Source organism: Zeus faber (assembly GCF_960531495.2).
Source record: "Zeus faber genome assembly, chromosome: 5".
Classification (NCBI taxonomy): Eukaryota; Metazoa; Chordata; class Actinopteri; order Zeiformes; family Zeidae; genus Zeus; species Zeus faber.
In genome coordinates this window covers 26,235,690-26,259,351 of record NC_137192.1, presented here as the reverse complement: position 1 = coordinate 26,259,351, position 23,662 = coordinate 26,235,690, and the positions used below count along the sequence as shown (strand labels likewise).

Genomic DNA, 23,662 nt, shown 5'->3' with positions numbered 1-23,662 from the left:
TCCCCAAGGAGCGGTCCCCAAGGAGCGGTCCCCAAGGAGCGGTCCCCAAGGAGCGGTCCCCACCGAGCGGTCCCCACCGAGCGGTCCCCACCGAGCGGTCCCCACCGAGCGGTCCCGACCGAGCGGTCCTCATCGAGCGGTCCTCATCGAGCGGTCCTCACCGAGCGGTCCCCAAGGAGCGGTCCCCACCGAGCGGTCCCCAAGGAGCAGTCCCCACACTAAAAACATTTCTTGGTCTCACATGCGGGAAAAAAAGTGAATAGCTTCTGATTTTGGATTCTAAATGAATTATGAAACGATGGGATGATACGTGGATATTCCTCTCTATTTACACGCCGTCGTCCGGGGGTGAAATACTCTTTAGTTTACCCAGAATGTTTCCATCACAGCCGATCGGCGCTGGAGCCAATGAATACCTGTGATGACTGCAGAGTCATTTGTCCCGGGAATAAATGCCGATTGTAACCTTTCCCACTCAAGACAAAAGCCAGATGTTAGCGGCTGTTGGTGGGGGTTTTTTTGTACAGTGAAGGAAGGTGTTAAGGGTTCTCTACAATGGATTTAGCAGATTGTGCGTATTAATGGAGATAAAAGTTTCCAAAAATTATTATATGGTGGTATATGCTTTTGTTTATTGTAAAATAGTGTATAATGGCATAATTTAAAAGTTCGCCAACACTTGTTTTTTTTTTAAAGCTCTCCATCTCTCTCCCCCTCCCTGTCCCTCTGTATTTCTCTTCCTCTTTTCCCTTCCAGCTCCCTCTGTTCCTCGCCCTACTCTCTCTCTCTCTCTCTCTCTCTCTCTCTCTCTCTCTCGCTCTCTCCCTCACGCTGGCGCTCCAATCCCTCCAACACCCATCGGCCCATCCGCTCAGCATGTCGCTTAAGGTGCAGACCAGCAACGTGACCAACAAGACGGACCCAAAGTCCATCAACTCGCGGGTCTTCATCGGGAACCTCAACACGGCCGTGGTGAAGAAGTCGGACGTGGAGACGATCTTCGCCAAGTACGGCCGCGTGCTGGGGTGTTCCGTGCACAAGGGCTACGCCTTCGTCCAGTACGCCGGCGAGAGGCACGCCAGGGGCGCCGTGATTGGGGAAAACGGCCGAGTCCTGGCCGGGCAGACGCTGGGTGAGTCCTGGTTGTGCAGGGCCCGTCAACCAACCTTTTACATGAGGTGTCGGAGTCCGCCACCGTGCATCTGCTGTTGGTTGTTACGCACGGTTGCCGAATTTGAATCATTGCGTGTAATTGAGTGATAATGATATATGATCATGATTTCTCACTCCTTTCACCTGCACCCTACTTGCACTGGGCTGTATCTCTCATGAGGATCTCATTCTCTTTTACTTTCCTAGACAAAACAATAAAAATCCTCCAGCTCTACTAGTGCCATTTATTCTTATGAAAGGTTCAGCTGTGATATACAGTGGTTTCATATTAGGGACAACATTTCCTTATTGTAAGTGACTTTGGACAAAGCGGTATAAATGAAGAAATATAATATAATATAATATAATATAATATAATATAATATAATATAATATAATATAATGTGATATAATATAATAGAATATAATATAATGTGATATAAAATAATATAATATAATATTATACAATGTGATATAAAATAATATATTAATATAATATAATATAATATAATATAATATAATATAATATAATATAATATAATATAATGTGATATAATATAATAGAATATAATATAATGTGATATAAAATAATATAATATAATATTATACAATGTGATATAAAATAATATGATAAAATATAATATAATATAATATAATGTGATATAATATAATGTGATATAATATAATATAATATAATATAATATAATATAATATAATGTAATGTAATATAATGAAACAAGTTAATCAATGCATTGTAAACAAGCAGAGGTATGCCATGCCTATTTAATTTAACAAATGAAAGGGACGTGGTGAACAGTAGGGTAATCAGACTGGCTAAGTTGTTTGAAAATGGCCCAAATCTGTTTGCGTAGACGTACTGTATTTCCACGACACAACTTACACCAATGGACGACGATGGACTAAAATCTGTCCATTAGAACAGAAAATAATGAAGCCCCCCCCCCCCCCCCCCCCGGGGTCCATACAGATCTTGATCGATGCCTTGCTGTGGGGTATCGGCAGGACAACATGCAGACTCCTGACAGAATGGGCCCCGCGCGGGTTCGTCGCCCCAAACTTGTTTCTGTGAGGCGACAGGGCAAACCACTGAGGCCCCGCCCCGTGAACAGAGCACGGCTCATGTTATCCAATTACTGAAACGCCGTTTTCAACCTCAGTTAACAAAAACAACAACATCTACTGTATCTACATGCTGATGGTATCTAGTGGGAAGTCTGTCCTTTGTTACACTTTCTCTGTCTATGCGTGTGTGCGTGTGTGTGTGAGTGTGTGTGTGTGCGCGCGTGCGTGCGTGTGTGTGTGTCTTATTATCAACGTATTGATCCTACAGCCAATGAGAGATTAACCCTAACCCTGGCGGTTTCCAAGACTTCACAACTCTCACACTCACACACACACACACACACACACACACACACACACACACACACACACACACACACACACACACGGAGCCCTTTGGGAAATATCAGTGTTGTGCATTTGTGTTTGTATGTGTGTGTTGATGCAGCAGAGAGAGTAGGAGTTTTTGTTACATGTGTGTGTGAGAATTTTGGTTTTGTTTTGTGTGTGTGTGTGTGTGTGTGTATGGTCAGCTTTTGAGCCAAATGGACTCCTCCTTTTTAACATGTGGTCTCAGTCAGAGTTTTGGCACACACACACACACACACACACACACACACACACACACACACACACACACACACACACACATTGCGTGAGACAATGTCGCACGATTTCCGATTTGAGGGCGGTGAGCACGACCGCCTCCGCTCCCCGATGGTTGTCAGTTTGTGGACAACAAAACATTAGACACACCATGTCTTCAAGACCTGCTCACAACTACTACGTATACATAGCAAGTACTGGTAAACAATATTTTAATATTATTTAAACATTTAAACAAAAGGCCAATGTTGAGGAGAGACAGAAAAGCGTCCTGGAAATCCATTACCAAATGCATAAACACATCATTTATAACGTTACTTAAACTGATCCAAAGTACATGATCTGCACAGTCCATTTGTACTAAATTGCGTTCAGTTAAAATGCGTTGTTTCAAAAAACATACACACACCAGCATATTCCAACTTGCAGTTTCAAACTTTTGTGTCTTATGCTCTTTTTTTAAGAGAAGTGTGTGTAATTGTGTGTGGGGACATTTTTTGCCAAGGGATGTTCAGTCCCACTATTACCATAGCCTGTAAAATAAAATAATATCTCTATGCAGTATTTTAAATATGGAGGCACCTACTGTGTATAGCTGCAGAAAATAAGATCCCAACATATTGTGTACGGTTATAAAAAAGATATAACCTACGATTGAATTAAACACTTGTTTGATTTGCCTCGCCCTTTGGTGTCTACACGGTAGAAACTGCCGAAAGTTCAAAAGCGGAATCTAATGCATTCGCGCCTGCAAGTTGCAAGTTACATATCCAGCTTATTTTGAAAGGTAATTCTATACCTTTCATATAGAGGTCATTCTGGGACCCTAAATGGATTTATTCCACGGAGAGTGCAGCTTCATCAATCGTCACTTTCCGGCACACAAATAAGAAAATGTAATAATTGTCATATTGTATATCTAAAAAATCGATATTAATGATATTTATATATTTTATATATTTTTAATCTATTACAAAGGGCCAGACACCGGAAAATAACATCTAGTGCATTGTTCTGTCTTTCCATCCCATCATCAATACACTGTGTATTTATGTTGATCTTCATCCGTCGCTCCTCCATCTCTGCGCTCCTTCCTCATGCAAACTCACCTCACTCTCCTGTGAGAATCATCTTTTCTTGAGCAGAGTGGAGGGGTTTATGTGGTTCCACAGCGGCCCCTGGTGGACGTTACTGTACAATACAACAGCAATGCAAAGTCAATCCATCCGTCTATCAAGATAGATGGATACATCTGTCTGTCTGTCTGCCTGTCTGTCTGTCCGTCTGTTTGTCTGTCTATCCATCTGTCTATCTATCTATCTGTCTATCTATCTGTCTGTTTGTCTGTCTATCTATCCGTCTCTCTGTCTATCTATCCGTCTGTCTGCTTGTCTGTCTATCTGTCTGTTTGTCTGTCTATCCATCTGTCTGTTTGTTTGTCTGTCTATCTGTCTGTCTATCTATCTGCCTGTCTGTTTGTCTGTCTATCCATCTGTCTGTCTGCTTGTCTGTCTATCTATCTGTCTGTTTGTCTGTCTATTTATCTGTCTGTCTGTTTGTCTGTTTATCCATCTGTCTGTCTGCTTGTCTGTCTATCCATCTGTCTGTCTGCTTGTCTGTCTATCTATCTGTCTGTTTGTCTGTCTATTTATCTGTCTGTCTGTTTGTCTGTCTATCCATCTGTCTGTCTGCTTGTCTGTCTATCCATCTGTCTGTCTGCTTGTCTGTCTATCCATCTGTCTGTCTGCTTGTCTGTCTATCTATCTGTCTGTTTGTCTGTCTATTTATCTGTCTGTCTGTTTGTCTGTCTATCCATCTGTCTGTCTGCTTGTCTGTCTATCCATCTGTCTGTCTGCTTGTCTGTCTGCCCTAACCCTTTTCAACGTTGATGACTTTTAAGTTGATTTCTCTTATTTTGTCGATGTTCCAGAACAAAAAGATCAAAAGTCCAAACCCTGTCATCCCTCCTCCCTCCTCCCTCCTCCCTCCTCCCTCCTCCTCCTCCCTCCTCCCTCCTCCTCCCTCCCTCCTCCTCCTCCTCCCTCCTCCTCCTCCTCCTCCCTCCTCCCTCCTCCTCCCTCCCTCCTCCTCCTCCTCCCTCCTCCTCCTCCTCCTCCCTCCTCCCTCCTCCCTCCTCCTCCTCCTCCTCCTCCTCCCTCCTCCCTCCTCCTCCTCCCTCCTCCTCCTCCCTCCTCCCCCCTCCTCCCTCCTCCTCCTCCTCCCTCCTCCTCCTCCCTCCTCCCTCCTCCTCCTCCCTCCTCCTCCTCCCTCCTCCTCCTCCCTCCTCCCCCCTCCTCCCTCCTCCTCCTCCTCCCTCCTCCTCCTCCCTCCTCCCTCCTCCTCCTCCTCCTCCTCCCTCCTCCCTCCTCCTCCCCCCTCCTCCCTCCTCCCTCCTCCTCCTCCTCCCTCCTCCCTCCTCCCTCCTCCCTCCTCCCCCTTCCTCTCCTCCTCCCTCACCTCCTCTCTAATCCCCCTCTAATCCTCTCCCCTCGTCTCCAATGCTGTTATTCCTCTCCTCTGTTTATTCTCCTTTCATCTCTCTTTCCCTCTTCTGTACCTCTCCACTCCCTCCTTCAATCCCCTGATCCCCGCTCCTCCCCACCTCATCTCCTTTCTACCTCTCCTTTTCCTCCACCTCTCCTTTTCCTCCACCTCTCCTTTTCCTCCACCTCTCCTTTTCCTCCACCTCTCCTTTTTCTCTACCTCTACTTTTCGCTCATCCCGTCATCCCCTCCCCTCCTTGTATTTCCACCTCCTCTCCTTTCTCCCTCCCCTCTCCTCTCCTTTCCTGGCCTCCCCCTCCTCCCTTCCTCTCTTTCTCTCTTCTCCTTTGGTCTCCTCTCCTCTGCTCCTCCTCTCTTTTCCACCTCTCCTCTGCTTTCCTCTCTGCCTCTCCTCTTCTCCTTCTCTCCTTCTCTCTTCGCTTCCTCTCCTCCTCTCCTTCTCTTCTTTCCTCCTCTCCTCCTCTCCTTCTCTCCTCTCCTCCTTCTCTCCTCTCCTCTCCTCCTCTCCTTCTCTCCTTCTCTCTTCTCCTTCTCTCCTTCTGTCCTCTCCTCCTCTCCTCTCCTCCTCTCCTTCTCTCCTCTCCTTCTCTCCTTCTCTCCTCTCTTTCTCTCCTCTCCTCTTCTCCTTCTCTCCTCTCCTCCTCTCCTCTTCTCCTTCTCTCCTCTCCTCTTCTCCTTCTCTCCTCTCCTCTTTTCCTTCTCTCCTCTCCTCTCCTCCTCTCCTCTCCTCCTCCCCTCCTCCTCTCCTCCTCTCCTTCTCTCCTCTCCTCCTCTCCTCCTCTCCTCCTCTCCTCCTAGACATCAACATGGCTGGGGAGCCAAAGCCAAGTAGGGCCAAGGGTCTGAAGAGATCAGCAGCCTCACTTTACAGGTAACAGCTTCACAGGACGATAAAAAGTGATGATATGGTGGATTGGTCGGATCGGGAACCTTTGGTTGAGACGCCCACGAATGGGGGTTCAAGGAATAGTCCGACTAATAATCTCTGCTTAGAACGTTCTTATTTGGGGGACGGGCCGGAGAAAAAAAGGATTGTTCGATGCATCGCGATTCTCTCATGAACGATTCTGAATCGATGCACCGAAACTCCATAATCCACCTTTTAAAATGATGTTTTTGACAGGGAGGGTACTTTATATATTCATGTCCCATAAACCTTCAGTAACAATCATTGATGGAAAACTGAACCCAGAAGGACAAATAGTATCTCGGAAAAAGGAAGAACAAAACGAAACAATGACGATTAAAAAGATTATAATTATACAATTATGATAAAATAGATAAATGTAATGAAATGAATACAATGGCCAAAGGACAATGCCTATGGTAACAAGCATAAAGAAATGTAAAAGCCAAGATGCATTGGGAATCAAATTAAATTGTGGTGTTTTCAGAGATCTCAACCCCTATTATTTGGTCAAAATATGCAGTCGTTATATTTCTTATGTGTGTCAAGACCACGTCACATAACTTGGTCCAAACATAAAGTGTAAAATATGTATAATATATATCTACCCTCAATTTAACGATTGTTTTTGTTGGGTTTTTTTTTTTTTTTTTTTTTTTTTTTTTTAACCGATTGATTGGCCGATGCTACTACTAAATATTACATTACCCACATGGGAGCTTATGCAAGAGGAATATGTTGGACATTAGAATTCCTTCCCAAACTCCTGCCTCCAACCAGATGTTTCAGTGCGGTTTCTCTTGCTGCCGCAGACGGCAGCAAGAGAAACCGCACTGAATTTAGTTGTTTGTTATTGAATACACAGATGTTATTTGTCTATTTACTGCAATGTCAAGAATTTCCACAATCCATGACAATGCAGCTTTACACAATAATGTCATTGGGTAAAATCAGATGATACGATTTGCCCAGAAGATCATTTAGAAAGTTTGCCTCTGATTCCACGGATTTATAATAGATCAGCCACAACATTAAAACCACTGACAGGTGAAGTGAATAACATTGCTCACCTCATTCCAAATGCACCTGTCAAGGGGTGGGATATATGAGGCAGCAAGTGAACAGTCAGTTGTTGAAGTTGATGTGTTGGAAGCAGGAAAAATGGGCAAGCGTAAGGATCGGAGCCACTTTGACAAGGACCACATGGCTAGACGACTGGGTCAGAGCATCTCCAGAACGACAGGTAGTACCTACCAAAAGTGGTCCAAGGAAGGACAACCGATGAACCGGCAACAGGGTCATGGGCACCCATGGCTCAATTGACACACAGTGCATCACAGACCGGTCAGAGTGCCCATGCTGACCCCTGTCCACCACCAAAAGCACCTTCAATTGTGAACGTGAGTGTGAGAACTGGACCATGGAGCGATGGTAGAAGGTGGCCTGGTCTGATGAATCATGTTTCCTTCTACATCATGTGGATGGGTGGGGTTAGGGTCCGATCCGATGGAGCATCTGTGGGATGTGCTGGAACAAGCCTGATCCATGGGGGCTCCACCTCACAACCTCAAGGACTTAAAGGATCTGCTGCTAACGTCTTGCTGCCAGATACCGCAGGACACCTTCAGAGGTCTTGGAGTCCATGCCTCCACGGGTCACAGCTGACTTGGCGGCACGAGGGGGGAGCTACACAATATTAGTGGTTATTAGTGCTGGTTTTAATGTTGTGGCTGATGGGTGTATATATTTAAGAAGAGAGGAATTAAGGAGGTATGTGTATTTCTGACACACAACTCTTAGATTAAATTTGAAACTGTCTTTATTTTGCATGGTTTTAGTTTGGCTTCTGGGCTTTACTGCTCATCACTCCTAGCGAGGTGAACCACAAACATGTGGGGGGCAGTAGTTCAGGCAGAATCCTGGTTCGATTCCCGTCTGGTAGCGTGCGTAAGTCTACTTGAGCATGACACGAAACTACAGGTGCCGTTTCCATGGTAACGCCTTGTTGTGTTGTTGTACTGTGCTTGTGTTCCAGCGGCTACGAGTTCGACTACGACTTCTACAGGGAAGATTTCTACGACAGGTGAGCTGACCTTCTTCCTTGGAGCTACCATTTGACTTCTTTCTTCGCTAGTCTTTCATTTCCTATTTTCATGGCTTCGACACTTGACATCTTTGGCCCAAGGGAGTGATTGATATCCATCTATCTATGCATCTATCAATCTCTCTCCAAACTCATGTGCGCCTCCTTTGTTCCTGTCCCTCGGCCAGCCCCTATACTGGAGGCTGGAAGTTCCCGCTGTGTCCCCCCCAGCGGGACGTCTCCATTACCAGATCATCCCGTCCAGCAGCCGAGCAGCGGCTGAGTTACGGCAGCAGACCACAGATCAGATTTACTGTTTCAATACAGTATGATCCGTGCGCTTCCTGTAGCACATTGCACGTGTCAGTGGCAGCGCTCGGGTGAACTCGGTTATCCACAACCCCCGGTGGTCTTTCGCCGGTTCCGACATCGAGGGGATGTCGCGTCAGTTGTCACGTTTAACCTCCGGCTCTCTGCTGTTGTTGGCTCAAGTGGGCTTTCGAGGAACTGTTTTAAATGAATCCCTGTTTTCTACTCTGCCCTCATGTAGTATATAGGTAGGTTTACATTTACATTACATTTAGCAGACGCTTTTATCCAAAGCGACTTACAATTAGGCCCAACACCGATGGAGCAATTAGGGGTTAAGTGTCTTGCTCAAGGACACTACAGCATGCTAGCAGGAGGAGCCTGGGATCGAACCAGCGACTTTTAGATTGCTAGACGACCAGCTCTACCGCCTGAGCTACCATTCCCCATAATTTTTTAAAAGTATAGTATATAAAAATGTATATAAAAGTATAAAAAGTTTACGCCTTTACTCCCAACTGGACCTCCATTCTTCCTCAGGGGTCCAATGGAAGTCATGGGGGACAAATCCACTATCTGCACTGCAGTGTAAATACTCACTCCACATTTCAGGCCAATCTAACATGTTGTTACAGCCTTAGAGTCTGAAAAACATTAATTTTTCAGTTTGCTGACGCTGATTTTAATTGCCACGCAACCACCGGTACACCACAGTGTGGTTACCGGTGTTACATCCAAAGGGTTCTATCCATCTATCTATCTATCTATCTATCTATCTATCTATCTATCTATCTATCTATCTATCTCCAAGCAGTTGTTCTGGCTTCGGTATTCTGGCAAGAATAGCCACCCCTGATCTCCTCTCCTTCGTCCTTCATTCTTTTGTGCGTCGTACTCCACATCAAGCTCTGCCAGCACTGACTCATCTGGTATGGAAGCATAACTTATTAAACTCCTGGAGGGTGTAAATCTGAGCATCAGAGAGCGGTTTATCCTTCTTGTCCAGAAACTTGAAAAACAACCTGCTCGGACTGCAAAACCCAGAGATAGAAAGACAGGATAGGATGGGTGACTGGATCTCCACGTCAGTCGGAGACCGCTTTCCTTCAGATGAAATATTATTTTATCATTACACATGATTAAAATAGGAATTTGTTCATATTTCATGAACAAAAGTCAAAGCTTGGCATGTACTTTAGAGACTGACGTTAGTGGTGGTGGTGTGGATGGTTAACTGTCCTAGATGTCCTTTCTATAGAAACTGGGCGGCGCTTGGTACTGGTAGAGATGGGGTGGAGGTGGTAGCTGATTGTAGTGGAGATTGGGTGGAGGTGGGAGCTGACAGTGGTAGAGATTGAGTGGAGGTGGAAGTTTATATCGTTGGAGGAGGGGCGGAGGTGGAACCGGATATTGGTTGCAATGGGGTGGAGGTCGGAACTGATACTGGTGGAGATGGTGGTGGGCATGGAACCTGATACTGGTGGAGATTGGAAATGATACTGGTGGAGATGGAGTGGAGGAGGGAGCTGATACTGGTGGAGATGGGGTGTCAGTTGGAGCTGATATTTGTAGAGGTAAGAGCGGAGGTGGAATGGGACTGGAGCTGAAACTGGTGGAACTTGAAGCTGATACTGGTGGAGATGGGATTGGTTGAGTGAAGTGTTGATCATGTACTTGCAGTACACCAAATGAGTTTATGAATCTGTTTAATAATCTGAAACCACTGAATGAATAAAATAGTATGTGAAACGTACCAAGATGCCATGCTACATAGGGTGAAATCTCAGAGTGCGTAAACACTGTGCTGGTGAGCCTATCCCACAATGCACTGTAAGGACAAGATGCCGCTAAAAGGACTAAAAAGTACCTGGGACTTTTTTAGTCCCAGGAATCTTTTTCAAGGAAGTAAAATTCTAAAGACTGAAGAAACTGAGGATGACGATGAAAAAGCGACGGCTGTTTTGCAAAAAAGAAACAAAACCGGAGCCACCGCAAACACACACACAAACAAGGTCAACCGCTCGAAATCCTTTGCGTTTACCGGTGTTGGGCAGTAGCGTCCCTGCAAGTAGCGGCGTCACCAGTTTAACTCCATTTCTCAGTAGCTTGGGGGTAGCGTGGCTGTTTTCTGAATCGAATAGCTTTCCAGTAGCGAAGCTCTTTTATTGATCCAGCAGTGCGGTGGCGTCCACACAAGCTACATTTTCCCGGGCATTTCTGAAGCATGTACAGTACAGGAGGGAAGAGGTGTTGAAAAGTAAAGATAACTCTCAAATATGACTTTGGTAGTTTTTGATATTGACTAGTAGAGGGTACAATGAAAAGTCTCTACAAAACCCAACATGGATGGTTAATCAAAATGATTTGCTTGAAATGTATGTAGATTTAGCTACTAATACAGAGTGGGCCTAATAAAAAATGCCACTCTTTTGAATGCCAATCATTTGCTGTAGATAGATAGAGTACTTATTAATACCAAAAGGAAATTAAAGTGTTATAGCAGCCACTTGACATAAATCAAAGTACAAAAACAATGAGGGAGGTAAAAGAAACAAATACAATTAAAGGCTGAATTAAGTATATACAATAACTTAATAGACTGACTAAAATAAAAAGATAATATAAATTTAAAAATATGTATTAATAAAACAAATAGAATAGCTAAAACGAGAATACAGACTAGAGAACCCTGACCGTACGATATACTATTTGCTGGGTATACACTTTTCAATTCTGTTAATATGCTACAGTGTGGTATGCTGTACATTAGTGCAAGTAGGGTGGTATTGCTATTGTAGTAAGGTGCATTATTGTCCATGCATGTTAGAATTAAGTGTACATTGATACTTAAATATTCAAATATACAACATTGAGGAATTGTATTTCTTTTGTAGAGAGTTCACCCAAATAAAATGGCTGCCACGGAAATTGATCACACCAAGAAGAGGAGTGCACCCCAGAATGAGGAGGAACACCCTTTTCCCCTCAAGTAGCAGTGCAGCACAGTGATTTAGGGGGTGGTACCTCCACCCTAAGAGCAATTTGACAAGTTGATCCTTTAACTTCATCATTCAAGGACTGAATCCACTTCACACAGTGGAAAGACCAGAATACAGGGATTTATTCAGAGAGATTTTACCTTCCAGCAACAGAAGCTTTCTTGGGATGACTATCCACTGGATGAAACGAGAAGCCTTAAGCTCTGCTCTGGGGCAATAGCCTGTCACGGGACCATTAGGCGTCACACATACTGTATGATGTTTAGGCAGAAATGCTGGGAGACGCGCACAGAGATTTCACCATAAAATACAAGGTGGCCATTACAACCACAGGTAATGGTTCAAATTCTGTAAAGGCTTTCAGTGTCTTTGCAGAAGTTCAAAGAGCCATTCAAGACAGAGAAAAAGAGGATGAGGAGGAAGAGGAGGGACACCGTGTCTTCATTGATGTCACAGACATCTTAAAAGGAAATAGAAGAAGACTACAGTCTCCCACCTCATCAGCGATGCACCTGCCACACCCTCAACCTGGTTGCCACGGGAGACAATGAGGGTGTTTTGACCCAATCAGAGCCTTTCAAAAAAATATCAGGTTCAGCAATTGGCAAATGCCAGGCACTTTGGAACAAGCAACACAGGAGCACACAAGCTTCAGATATCATAAAAGACAAGCTAGGGTGCCAGTTGAAACACCTGGTGTCTCAGCTGTACCATGCCATGCAGTGCTTGAATACCTGTATCCTGAAAGACCTCCAGGAAACCTGTGAGAAGCTTCAGGTGACTCGCTTCAAAGTAGCAGAACTCACCTTTATATGTTCAGGTAATTAGCTTTTATTTTGATATGTACTCGAGTTAACTGGTGTTCAGGTGCTGCAATCCATGTATCTATTTGAAAATCAAGGCAACTATGTAAATACCTCTCAGTGAGCTTAGTAGTATAATGGATTTTTCTCCCAAGTTATGAACTCAATGTTGAATTACTACTACTACATTAATTAGGATGATGATATTGATGATGATGATGATGATGATGATGATGATGATAAATAATAATAACAATAATAATAACAATAATAATAATAATAATAAAAATAAAAATAATAATAATAATAATAATCATAATAAAAATAATACTTAATTATTTAATTAATAATTGATTATTATTATTATTATTATTGTTATTATTATTATTATTGCTATTACGTTTAAGTAATTATCATTTTTTTCCTTGTCTTTTTTTTCATCTTTAAGGTTATGGCGCGCTTGGCCAAGGCCCTTGTTGCACTACAGTCCAATAGAATGGCCACCAACACATGGGTGTTGGTGGCCATTCTATCGGGCTGTAGTGCAAAACACACACACACACACACACACACACACACCAAATGTACGTTCCTTAATTCTACAATCATTTATTTTGGTGTTTCCGCTCTGTCTTCACAACGGAAAAGTTTGCTGAGCATTGGAGTGAGTTTTCAGAGTCGGGGGTATCATCTAAATCCTTAATTAAGGTCATTTTAGGTGTACCTGCTACAGTGTTCCATCCAGTGCAGAGCGTGCAGCCGAACCCTGCGGTGAACCAGGTACTTCACTGACCTCTGCGTCTCGATGAGCTGTCATTGTGGTGTATCATGCCAGGCGGTAGGGCTGGGCAATATATTGTATTTTACAATGTTTGCTTTATCAAATAAATCAAAGAGCAGCTTATTCCAGCAACGTCATAAAAGGCTGGCAATGACAATGGAATGGGAGTCTAATCTTTGAGATGTGCTGTCGAAATTCCACTGCTTGGTCAGTGAGATAAACCCTTGCTATCAGGAACAAACTGCAGACCCTCGTTAAGATAGCTAGAACGTACTTTATTTTGCAAAATAGTTAGAGTAATACAGTGATACACTTTGTAAGAGTGATACAGTAGCCTCTCTCCATACATTTGTCCAGAGGGAGTTATTATACATAGAAAGAGTTGGGTGTCGTCTTGTGACTAGGCCCCTCAATTAAAGATTTGCATTATTGATTTTATATGATTGATTTAATAAAAGATATGTTGTGTGAACATTATGACTAATGCATCCTTTATTGTAAGCACACGATTATAATGAATAGACACAAACATCGTCGTCAGGTTGTGGTGTGGGTGTGAGTGCGGTGCACAAGCAGCTGTTATTTAAGTCTCACCGTGGGACTGTGTTCCAGGGTTGGGGCGATCAGCAAGGCGATGGTGATGATGAAGGTGACCATATAGATGAAACCGATCTTCTGTTAGCGAGGCATCATTGTTGGAGTCAGAGGTTACTAGCACCTGACAACCGTCGGTTGGGAGCGTGACTTTAATTCATGTCTGCTGACTCTCAGTCATCCCCATCTATTCACTCCTCTGGAGGATTGGAACTTTCTTGCACTGGGATGCGTGCACCCACGTTGGTCGTTTTGCTACCTTAACTGCTGCTACTTTCCAGCTGTTTGGAAAGCTGTTTTCTGACCACTGCACAACCTGGTCAGAGGTTGTGCAGTGGTTCTCCAAGTGGGACAGGAAGGGTTTTTTTGACCCGTGAGTGCTGTATATACTGTAGACTTAAACACTTGGGTGAGAGACACACAGCATGACAACATTGCTTGGTCTACATGATGTAATTCATCCGTGGCTTTGACAGAGGGAGACAGACCTAATCACATTGGTCTCCCTCTCAGCCCCTCATGCAGGGACAGTCCGGTCACACCATGTGATCACCCTCGCATTCCCATCATTACTAGTGGCAAGTATGAAACCCAATCGAGTTTGGTTTCCGCCATAGTTTTAGCTAGTTTATTTTTTATTGTCCCATTTGCTCTTTCCACAGCGCCACTGCTTTGTGGGTGACAAGAGCAATGAAACCTTACCTGGATCCCCAGATAAGCAGGGAGTTTCTTCAGCACTTGGCTGGTAAAGTGAGTACCATTATCCAAGCTTACCCTTACTGGAATCCCCCAGTGCGGAATAATTTCAGTAGTGTTTTTGCCATGGCACGGGCATCATTGGTCTAAATGGGAACACTTCAATCCATTTTGAAAACATTCAGCAAATACTGCAAAGCATGTGGTATTGTAATCTTTACTTAATTCTCTAACCCTCGCCCCGTTTACGCAAGGTCTTTACCATGAGTAAAACGAGCAAAGTAATGGAAAAAGCCGGTGGGGGAGATACAGTTGCCCCTGTGGACTATGCCAAATGCCTTTGTCACAATAACCTTTGGCTTTCAACAATGACAGCAGCAACAGAAGGATGCCTGTTTTTGTTTTTGGAGGTTCTTGAGGAAATCTGTGTCCTCCTCACATAGATTCACTGGCGACTTTGGTGGCTGTGTATCTATGGCTGTGAGTTGCCGTTTCCTTTAGAGATGGGGTCAAATGCATAAATGTGAGCAGTACCTTTGCAAATAGCAATTCCAGATTGGTGAGTTATGGCATTCAGAAGATTTTTACAAGGTCAGCATTAGAAATAAATTTTCCAGCAGAGGTTAAGAAACCTCGGTTGCACCAGAGAGCACAAAAATCATGAACAACACCAAATGCATAACAACGTCAGTATAAATATATATATTTTTCCTTTGGTGATGATACAAGCACAGGTTAATGCAAATAGTTAAGCAGCCTGGACAGAAAGGTGCCCAGGGAGTCTGGTTGGGTCTCAAAATAAGTCACAACCGAGTATGGCACAAGCACGTCACCAGCCAGTGACCTTTGTGCAGACCCATTCACACAGAGATCCATGTCATAATTTACAAGAGCTTCAGTAGCAAGATCTTGGCGGGATGAAGCCACAACAGCTATTGCTGCCAAGCAGTCACGTGGATCCCTATACTCAGCGGTGGGGAGAAGAGTAGCTGGATTAAGAACGGTGCATCACTTTAAAGTGACATGATGATGTGAAAGTAGCATATGTTGATAATCGAGAGCTGTGGCTGGAGAGAAATGAGCCGTTTTGCTCTGTAGCTAGATGGAGGCTACAGCATGTGGTACTAAAACAGTGAGCGGGCGGTACGCCACAAGAGAGGCAGATGCGGTTATTGCAATAGATGTGGCAGTCAATGCACACATGCAAGCAGGCACCCCACTAGCCACAGCACCAAGTTCATGAGAATAATATGCAACAGCACTTAATTTGTCTCCATGGTCTCCAGGTTGTAGCAAGAGTTGGCATGAGTTAAAGTGAAAGGGCGCATATCCAGCAAACCCTAAACATGGAGCAGATGCAAGACCTTGTTTAAGAGCAAAAAAAACTTAATTCCGCCTCAGGTGTCCAATCAATTCTATCTGACGATGATAAGCCCTTCCCATTAGCCATTGCTGATAATGGCTGGGCAAGTATCGCATAAACCACAATCCAGGAGCGACAGTAACCACAGCAGCCTAAAAAGGACATGACTTGTTTTTTAGTCTGTAGTTTTGGCATATAAAAAATGGCGACAACTCTAGCGTTGCCCGGGATGTGACCCTGTGATGAAATGCCATGACCCAAATAATGAACGTTCTTTTCACAGATAACATGATGCTAAGTACAAAAGTGGGAAATATTTACATATTTACAATTGTATTTAAGTTGATTTGAAGGAGGTTATAGAGGTTAAAATGAGAACAGTAGAGGTTGGGAGCCGTGGAACTGGGGTTCATACAACCTCATGCTAAATCGAATGAAAGCCTTGAAAACTGTCCGGCTGGAGGCACAAAATGGCAACCAAGGTTCTAAAGGATAAGTATATCAAGATCATGCTTATTTGGTCAACAACACAAAGGAAATGAGACAATGCAAAAAAATGTGCTTATTTGCTCATGTTGTCGAGCAAAAGCGCAGAAATCTTGTCTTAGTTACTGTGAAAAACACACACTTGAATAAAAGTAAAACTCCAGATTTTGCCGTCAAGATTACAAACAAGCTTTCTGAAATTGGTAACATGGCAATATTTGCGAGCATATGGCAACCTCAACACAATACAACTATTCACAAAATGGTCACATTGGCATGTTCAGATTCTGGTGATACTGGAATGGGATTTTCTCACATTTCCACCTTTACGCGTTGTCTTACTTTTAGAATGACCTTCTGAACCTCATTAAAAACTTAAATCAAATCTGATTCTTTTATGATAACATTGATTTCAAACAATGCTCATGTACGGCATTTCCATGTGTACTGTACACATGTACAACTCCTCTGCCCATTGATTCTGTGTTTACTTGCCCATCACATGCAATTAGTGCCATGGTAATGTGACACAGTTTGCCCTAATAGTCAAATTGCCGAAGAACAAAGCGGATTCGAGCGTGCCAGAGTAGAGTTGCAGGACAGGGAGTACTTACTAGAGGTTAGGGTTGGGAAACACTACACAAGAAAATGAAGACAGAGCTTTTTGGAACCATTGGCGTTTGTCAGACACCATTGCCAGAACACTCAATACAAAGAGTATTCACATTGATGAATTGGGAAAATGAAGACAAAGCTCTCTGAAGACAGAGTTCTCTCCAACACCATTGTCGGAACCCTAGATACAAAGTGTTTTCACAACCCATTTGGACTTGAACAAACAGGAGGTCTGCGATTTGGGGAATAGCTCCTTCTGGGAGCTTGCACAATGGCACGCAAACTCCAAACACTGTTTTGTTTTGCAGGCTTTTATCTTACCTTACTACTACAGTATGTTTAGCTTATTGCACTTTTTCTAGGCCCAACGTTACCATTTAAAATCTCTGTAATTGCTTAAAGTATTCTTTTTTTAATGGTCAACTGGTCTCTCTTTGTGAAGCTACACTTCCTATAAAGTTGCGTAAGTTTCAACACGTCCAAAAGAGTCTTTCACCTTCTCCCATCAGTCAAATGTAGCGCTGACCGTTAGAACTTTGTAAAAGGTGTTTGCTTTTGACTCCTTGTCCTCTCTGTGGTAGCTGCAGCACAGGATTTGGTGATATGGGATTTCTGTGCCTAAACTACATCAACTTCCAGTATTAAAACCATATTATTTCCTGCCAATGCGTCACCATTCATGGGACTCCCTCTGAGATTCAGTCAAAACGAGCTGGTAAGAGTTTCAATGGCATTTAGGAAGAATCACATTTGTAAACAATTCTGTTTAGTATTTATCAGCTATTTGTGTATATTTGGCAATTGTATTGCCACACAGACAACAGTTGTATTCCTGTTTTGTATTATTATTAGGCATTTCTACATAATTTCTGCGCAAGCCCTTTTCATTATAAAATTTGTAACAAGGAAACTGGTAAAAAAAAATTTTGGACAAAAAATAGGAACGATTAAGAAGCAAAAAGTTAATGGCCAGTAAACAATAAATGATTTCACAACATATATATTTTTTTTCTCTAAATATTTAAAGTATTTTTGAATTAATTAAAATCGCATTATATTTCATATAAATATGTTCATGAATATTGTACATATAATGATATACTTTCATATTTAATTTTTAAGGATATTTTTAAAAGCTTGTACATTTTGCATTGAATTTCACTTTTCATTCACCAAATAGATATTACTGACTTATGTCAGTGAAATAATCCAAATCAACCATACCATGCAATTCATAGTTCCCCTCCTTTTAGGAGCCTTTGCATATGACTGAGATGAACATGAAATGAACTCAGGGAGAAAGTTCGATCCTTCCACGTCACAGACTCCACTTTACCCAGAATTCTATCCACCTTTTACGCTGTTTTATGCCTTTGACCTGATGTTATCAATCATCAGTCATGCTCTCTCCTTGGGACTGTGCTGGTATTGTGCAGTTCTATCCAATCCAATTACTTCCCTTCAGACCCTCTCTCTCACACACACACACACACACACACACACACACACACACACTGATGCCATTATTAGCGTCTTTTGAAGTTAGAGAACGTCTTGGTTTTACAGAGAGCTTTAAAAGCCTTAGTTCCAGGCAGTTAACGTCAGACCAGAATGCTGAAAGTACCAAGATAAATATAACTTGAATTATAGAAATATGCCTTTTACTGAGCACTGTGATGTGGAATGAAGTTCAACCTTGGATTATCCCTCTCTTGGTCCCCCTTTCCATCTCTTAACCCCTTTCCTATCTGCATTTATTCAACACTTTTCCTTGGTCCATGCCAATCGAAACTACTTAATCTCCTCTCTCAAAATTGTTTTCTCCCATCTACTCTACCTCCCTCTCTTTCTCCATTTGTCTTTCTTTATTGACTTTTGAACAACCCCTTCCTTGTCTCCCTTTCTTCCTCCTTTAATCTCTTCTCTCTCTCTACGTCCTTCCGGTAGGCTCTTTAACGAGTACCGTGGCAGAGTGTCTCCGGTTCCTCGTGCGGTGCCTATCAAGCGTCCACGGGTTGCGGTGCCCGTGGTCCGCCGGGTCAAGTCGCTCCCAGTCAAACTGCTGTCGCGCAATGCCTCGGTCCTCCCCGCCAACAACCACAAACACAAACGTAAGTGTTGTCCATCTGGGTGAAGGGTTCATAGTGGTATGGTACTATGTTGGTTTTCATTCCTCTAACTCTGGGCTCCTGTCTATCAGAAAGAGTGAGTCCCAGGGAGTTCCATTCAAAAGGCCTGATTTTGCTCTATCAGATCGGGTCATAAGGACTGTAGGTGTATTTGGGAAGCTCCTAGATGAGAAGACATTGCTACTAAGTAAAGGAAAAGGAGATCAGTGCCAAAAATGTGTTCTGCACTTCTTTTAGGTCAGGGTTGGCACAATGGGACCTGCTGCTGCTTATTACATGCGTGCTGCCGCACGCATGTAATAAGCAGCAGATGACCTAAGTCACTTGGAGAGTTGTTTTGTCGTTGTCATCGCCAAATTGTATCTGTCAGCACATCAGTACAATCTGACATGCAACGAGTGTCCAGATCCATTACACGTCAAATGGTCCATTACAGCATTTTGTTAAACCGTGAATTAAACTCGGAAGATAGCTCATACTGCGCAATGTGTAGGGAACTTAAAAGAGAAATAGACAACTAATTTGCTTTTACTTATCATTATAAAGGTAATGTTGATTGCACAGTGTGATGTCTATAGAATAATGACACCATCGCCGTTTAGATTGGTTCCCTAGAAGCCTCCATATCACTATGCAATTAGGACTGCCAAGGGGTACGATCTGCGAGGAAAATGATGGATTTAAGGCAGTGCTTCACAGGAAGTGTGTGCAACCATTACAGGGAATGGTGGATCGGATGGTGGAACAATCTACTCCAGGTAGATCATAAACCCTTGAACATAGAAACGACTCATTGAAATCGATTGAGAAATGTAAATGTTATAGTGCTTTTTATCCAGAAATACCGCAGCTCCCCCTTTTATTTGTAGTTGTCTAAGGCCAGTCTTGCTGTCTATTGCCCCTATAAGTTCAAAACATACTCTGCTCAGTGACCAGATACAAGCATCCTATGATCATTTATCCACACACATACTGTGTCTTTGAATGTCTCCGGCTGTTTAATGTCTCCCTTTGTCAGATAATAAGGTCTGATTATAACAGGAACCTTGTCAAAAACCCTGCAGCCACAAACGCACAAAACAAGCACAACAAACCATAATACAAATATATAAATGATCCTTCAATGATAGGTGTACGTTAGCCACAAGGTCATAAAGGGTACGTATTTACAGAAAATAACAAAGTATATTAAATATTTTTGTTGTGCTTGGAAGAGATGACTTACTACTGGGACACAATACGGCAGACTGAACAACATGTTGGCGTGCACTCCCCAAGTCTGCAGGAGTTCGATACAGTTACGGCAAAATAGACTAAATTCAATGGCAAATGACAAAACAGTGAATAAATAAAATATAGTAAGTACAATATGCAACATAACAGTAAGCAACAATAAATAGACATTGTGGTAAAGACAAGTGCGAAACCTTATACTGTGTTACACCTGCATGGTCCTTACTAGGCATCTGCAGAGAGCCCAGTATCTGTTTTTGTATCTGTATTTATTGAGGTGGCAAAATTATTTGTATTTGTGTTTGTATTAAAAGTGGAAATAGGCATTACAATCCTGTTTTTTTTTTTTTTTAATTCTTATTTTAGGATAATAAGTGTTAATATACACCGATCAGCCACAACATTAAAACCACCACAAATAACCACTAATATTGTGTAGCTCCACCTCGTGCCGCCAAAACAGCTCTAACCCGTGGAGCCATGGACTCCACAAGACCTCTGAAGGTGTCCTGTGGTATCTGGCACCAAGACCTTAGCAGCAGATCCTTTAAGTCCTGGAAGTTGCGAAATGGGGCCCCCACGGATCTAACTTATTCCAGAACATCCCACAGATGCTCAATTGGATCAGACCCCAACCCTGGCCACATGATGTTGAAGCAAATACGATTCATCAGACCAGACCACCTAGACGGGCTAGACTTCGCTCCCCATGGGCATCAATGAGCCCATTGGCGCCCATGACCCTGTCGCCGGTTCACCGGTTGTCCTTCCTTGTACCACTTTTGGTAGGTACTAACCACTGCATACCGGGAACACCCCACAAGACCTGTCGTTTTGGAGATGCCTGACCCAGTCGTCTAGCCCTCACAATTTGGCCCCTGTCAAAGTTGCTCAGATCCTTACGCTTGCCGATTTTTCCCGCTTCCAACACATTAACTTCAAAAACTCACTGTTCGCTTGCTGCCTAAAATATCCAGCCCTTAAAAGGTGCCATTGGAACGAGATGAGCAATGTTATTCACAATATTATTCACTTCACTTCACATTAAAACCACATCAGTATGAATAGAGTTATGTATATGGGATAGGCTATTTGTATATACAGATATGTGCAGTAAAGTGGCATGTGATTAAATTGTGTGTGGAACGGTTATGATTGGCGGATCTGTTTGAATGGGAGTGTGGCCAGACGTTTCTACCACAGCAAATGAAACATGAGGCTAATATACTCGTATAACCATAAACATCATTGAAAAGAGAATCCTTTTAAAACTAACATTTGGCTCCTAATCCACACCCAAACCAATAAACTAAATGCTAAACTAATAATAATTGGAGGAAGCTGAACAGAAGAATATAAACAAACAAAAATATCTTTACCAATTAAAACTGTGCTCTCTGAAGTACCGCACGCCAAGAACTAAACGTCGAAGTCCAGCTGCCTGAGAACAGGGCGAGAGAACACCAGAAACAAGGTAAGCACTGGGGATTCTGAAAACAAATATATTTTCTGATATTTGTACAAAATATTTGTGAGACCCCACTATTTGTGCTTTGCCCGATACCGTCTTCGGATTCAGTTCCACCACTAGTCCTTACAGGCAACTACTGCTCTGTTCCAGATGAAGAGCAGATGTAGATGTTGACATAGATGTGGATATGGCAGAGATGTGTTTCCAGGCGTGGGACAGGGTGATGATTAGAAACCCCCTTGTGGTGAACTCACTAAGAGAACAAAATGACAGTTAATTGCTTCACTCATGGAGGGATGAATGAGGGATTAACTCATGATATTTTCTTTTTTACTGTATTTTTTACTTGTGATCCTCAAAAGGGAGACCACAGCACAGGCAGCTACAAAACCAGCAGCAGTCACAGGCCCTTAGAGTTGTCCTTACCTAATGTATGTTATTTATTTTAAAATATATCTGGACATGTCTTCTACGTCTTCTCTTTTAAACAAGAGTAGATTCATTGTCATCTGCTCATCTGTCATCTCATCTCTTCTTCGGCCTTTGCCGCTTGTTATTCCTCGCCTCCTTCAAATTTACAGTTGGCTCCCAGTCCAGTTGATCTGTAAGAATGGAGAGTGTAAAAGGAGTATTGTTGTACTTGCATACAAAGTCCATGCAAATATACACTTTCCGACACTACCTCTTTGCATGTGTGTGCTATTCCATTTCCATTGAGGAACAGAGGAACAGACCCCAGTGCAGAGATGTTAAAATAGGTGTAATGTGTGACCATCTGTTAGATCATGTTTAAAGCTTAGGAGCAGCATTTTGGACAGTTTGTAAACAGTCCAGGGAAGATTTATTAAGGCAGGTAAAAAGAGAATTACAGTAGTCCAAACACGACGAGATAAATGCATGCATTGGCATGTCCATTCCAAATGTTTACATAAGAGACCTAAGTTTAGCTATGTTTCTTAGGTGAAAGAAACATGATTGTGTCAGCATCATAATATGAGCATCAAAACTCATGGATTGGTCAAAAATCACACCAAGATTATGCAGACTGGACTGAGAAGACAAGGATAAGGTACCAAGGTTCTGCCTGATCACTGGAACATAGTTACCAGGAGCAATAATCAAGAAGTCAGTTTTATCTGCATTTAACTGCAGAAATGTATTTGCCATCCAGTTCATAATTGCATTTAAACAGTTGTTAAATACAGAAAGTCTGTCAAGCTCAGCCTGTGGATTAATTTTGTATGTGGTGGTCAACAGTATCAACTGCTGCTCTAAGTTTAACAAAACCAAAACCAAACACTCCCCAGCATCTGCAGCTATTAAGATATCGTTTTTAAACCTGGCATGTAAATGTGTTGTTAAAAACTACGGCAAGTCCACCCCCATGGCCCATCAGCCGGGGCGTGCTGATAAAAGAGCAGTCTGCAGGAAAAAGTTTGATGAGATGGGAATTAACCATATTCTGCTGCCATGTATGTTCCAGTCGGGAACATAAATTGTCCATACTTTCAGTGCTAAATAAATTATTAAAGACAAATTACTTATTACCAATAGACCGAGCATTCATCAGAACCATCTTGACTGCCAGAGGCAGAAAAGCAGAGGCACGAGGCAGCTGTTGGAGGTTCCCAATGCACACACCATGGTGATCCTTTTTGTTTAGATGTGCAGTGTGGAAGGGAGGCTCTGTCCCGAATAATGGTCTGTATGGGGAAATTGCCCGGGGAGGGGGTTAATGACTGATAGGACCAGTAGGGAGAGCTCGCAGGGGGGACAGTACTAATTGGTTCCACCAGACAGAGATGAAGGTTCCAGGGAGGGTGTGTGGGATGTAAACAGCCAGTCATA

At 42.9% G+C, this 23,662-nt stretch overlaps 1 protein-coding gene across 2 annotated transcripts in view; it reads left to right on the top strand.

Annotated features, from left to right (window-relative positions):
• raly (RALY heterogeneous nuclear ribonucleoprotein) overlaps positions 1-23,662 on the top strand; it is a 139,214-nt gene that overhangs the window by 83,162 nt on the left and 32,390 nt on the right. For both annotated transcript variants that reach the window (XM_080000322.1, XM_080000323.1), the window contains exons 2-5: positions 757-1,132; positions 6,144-6,216; positions 8,288-8,335; positions 18,929-19,092. In XM_080000322.1, coding sequence (XP_079856448.1) covers positions 877-1,132; positions 6,144-6,216; positions 8,288-8,335; positions 18,929-19,092 — 541 coding nt within the window. In that variant the 5' untranslated portion in view covers positions 757-876. The remainder of the gene's footprint in view (positions 1-756; positions 1,133-6,143; positions 6,217-8,287; positions 8,336-18,928; positions 19,093-23,662) is intronic.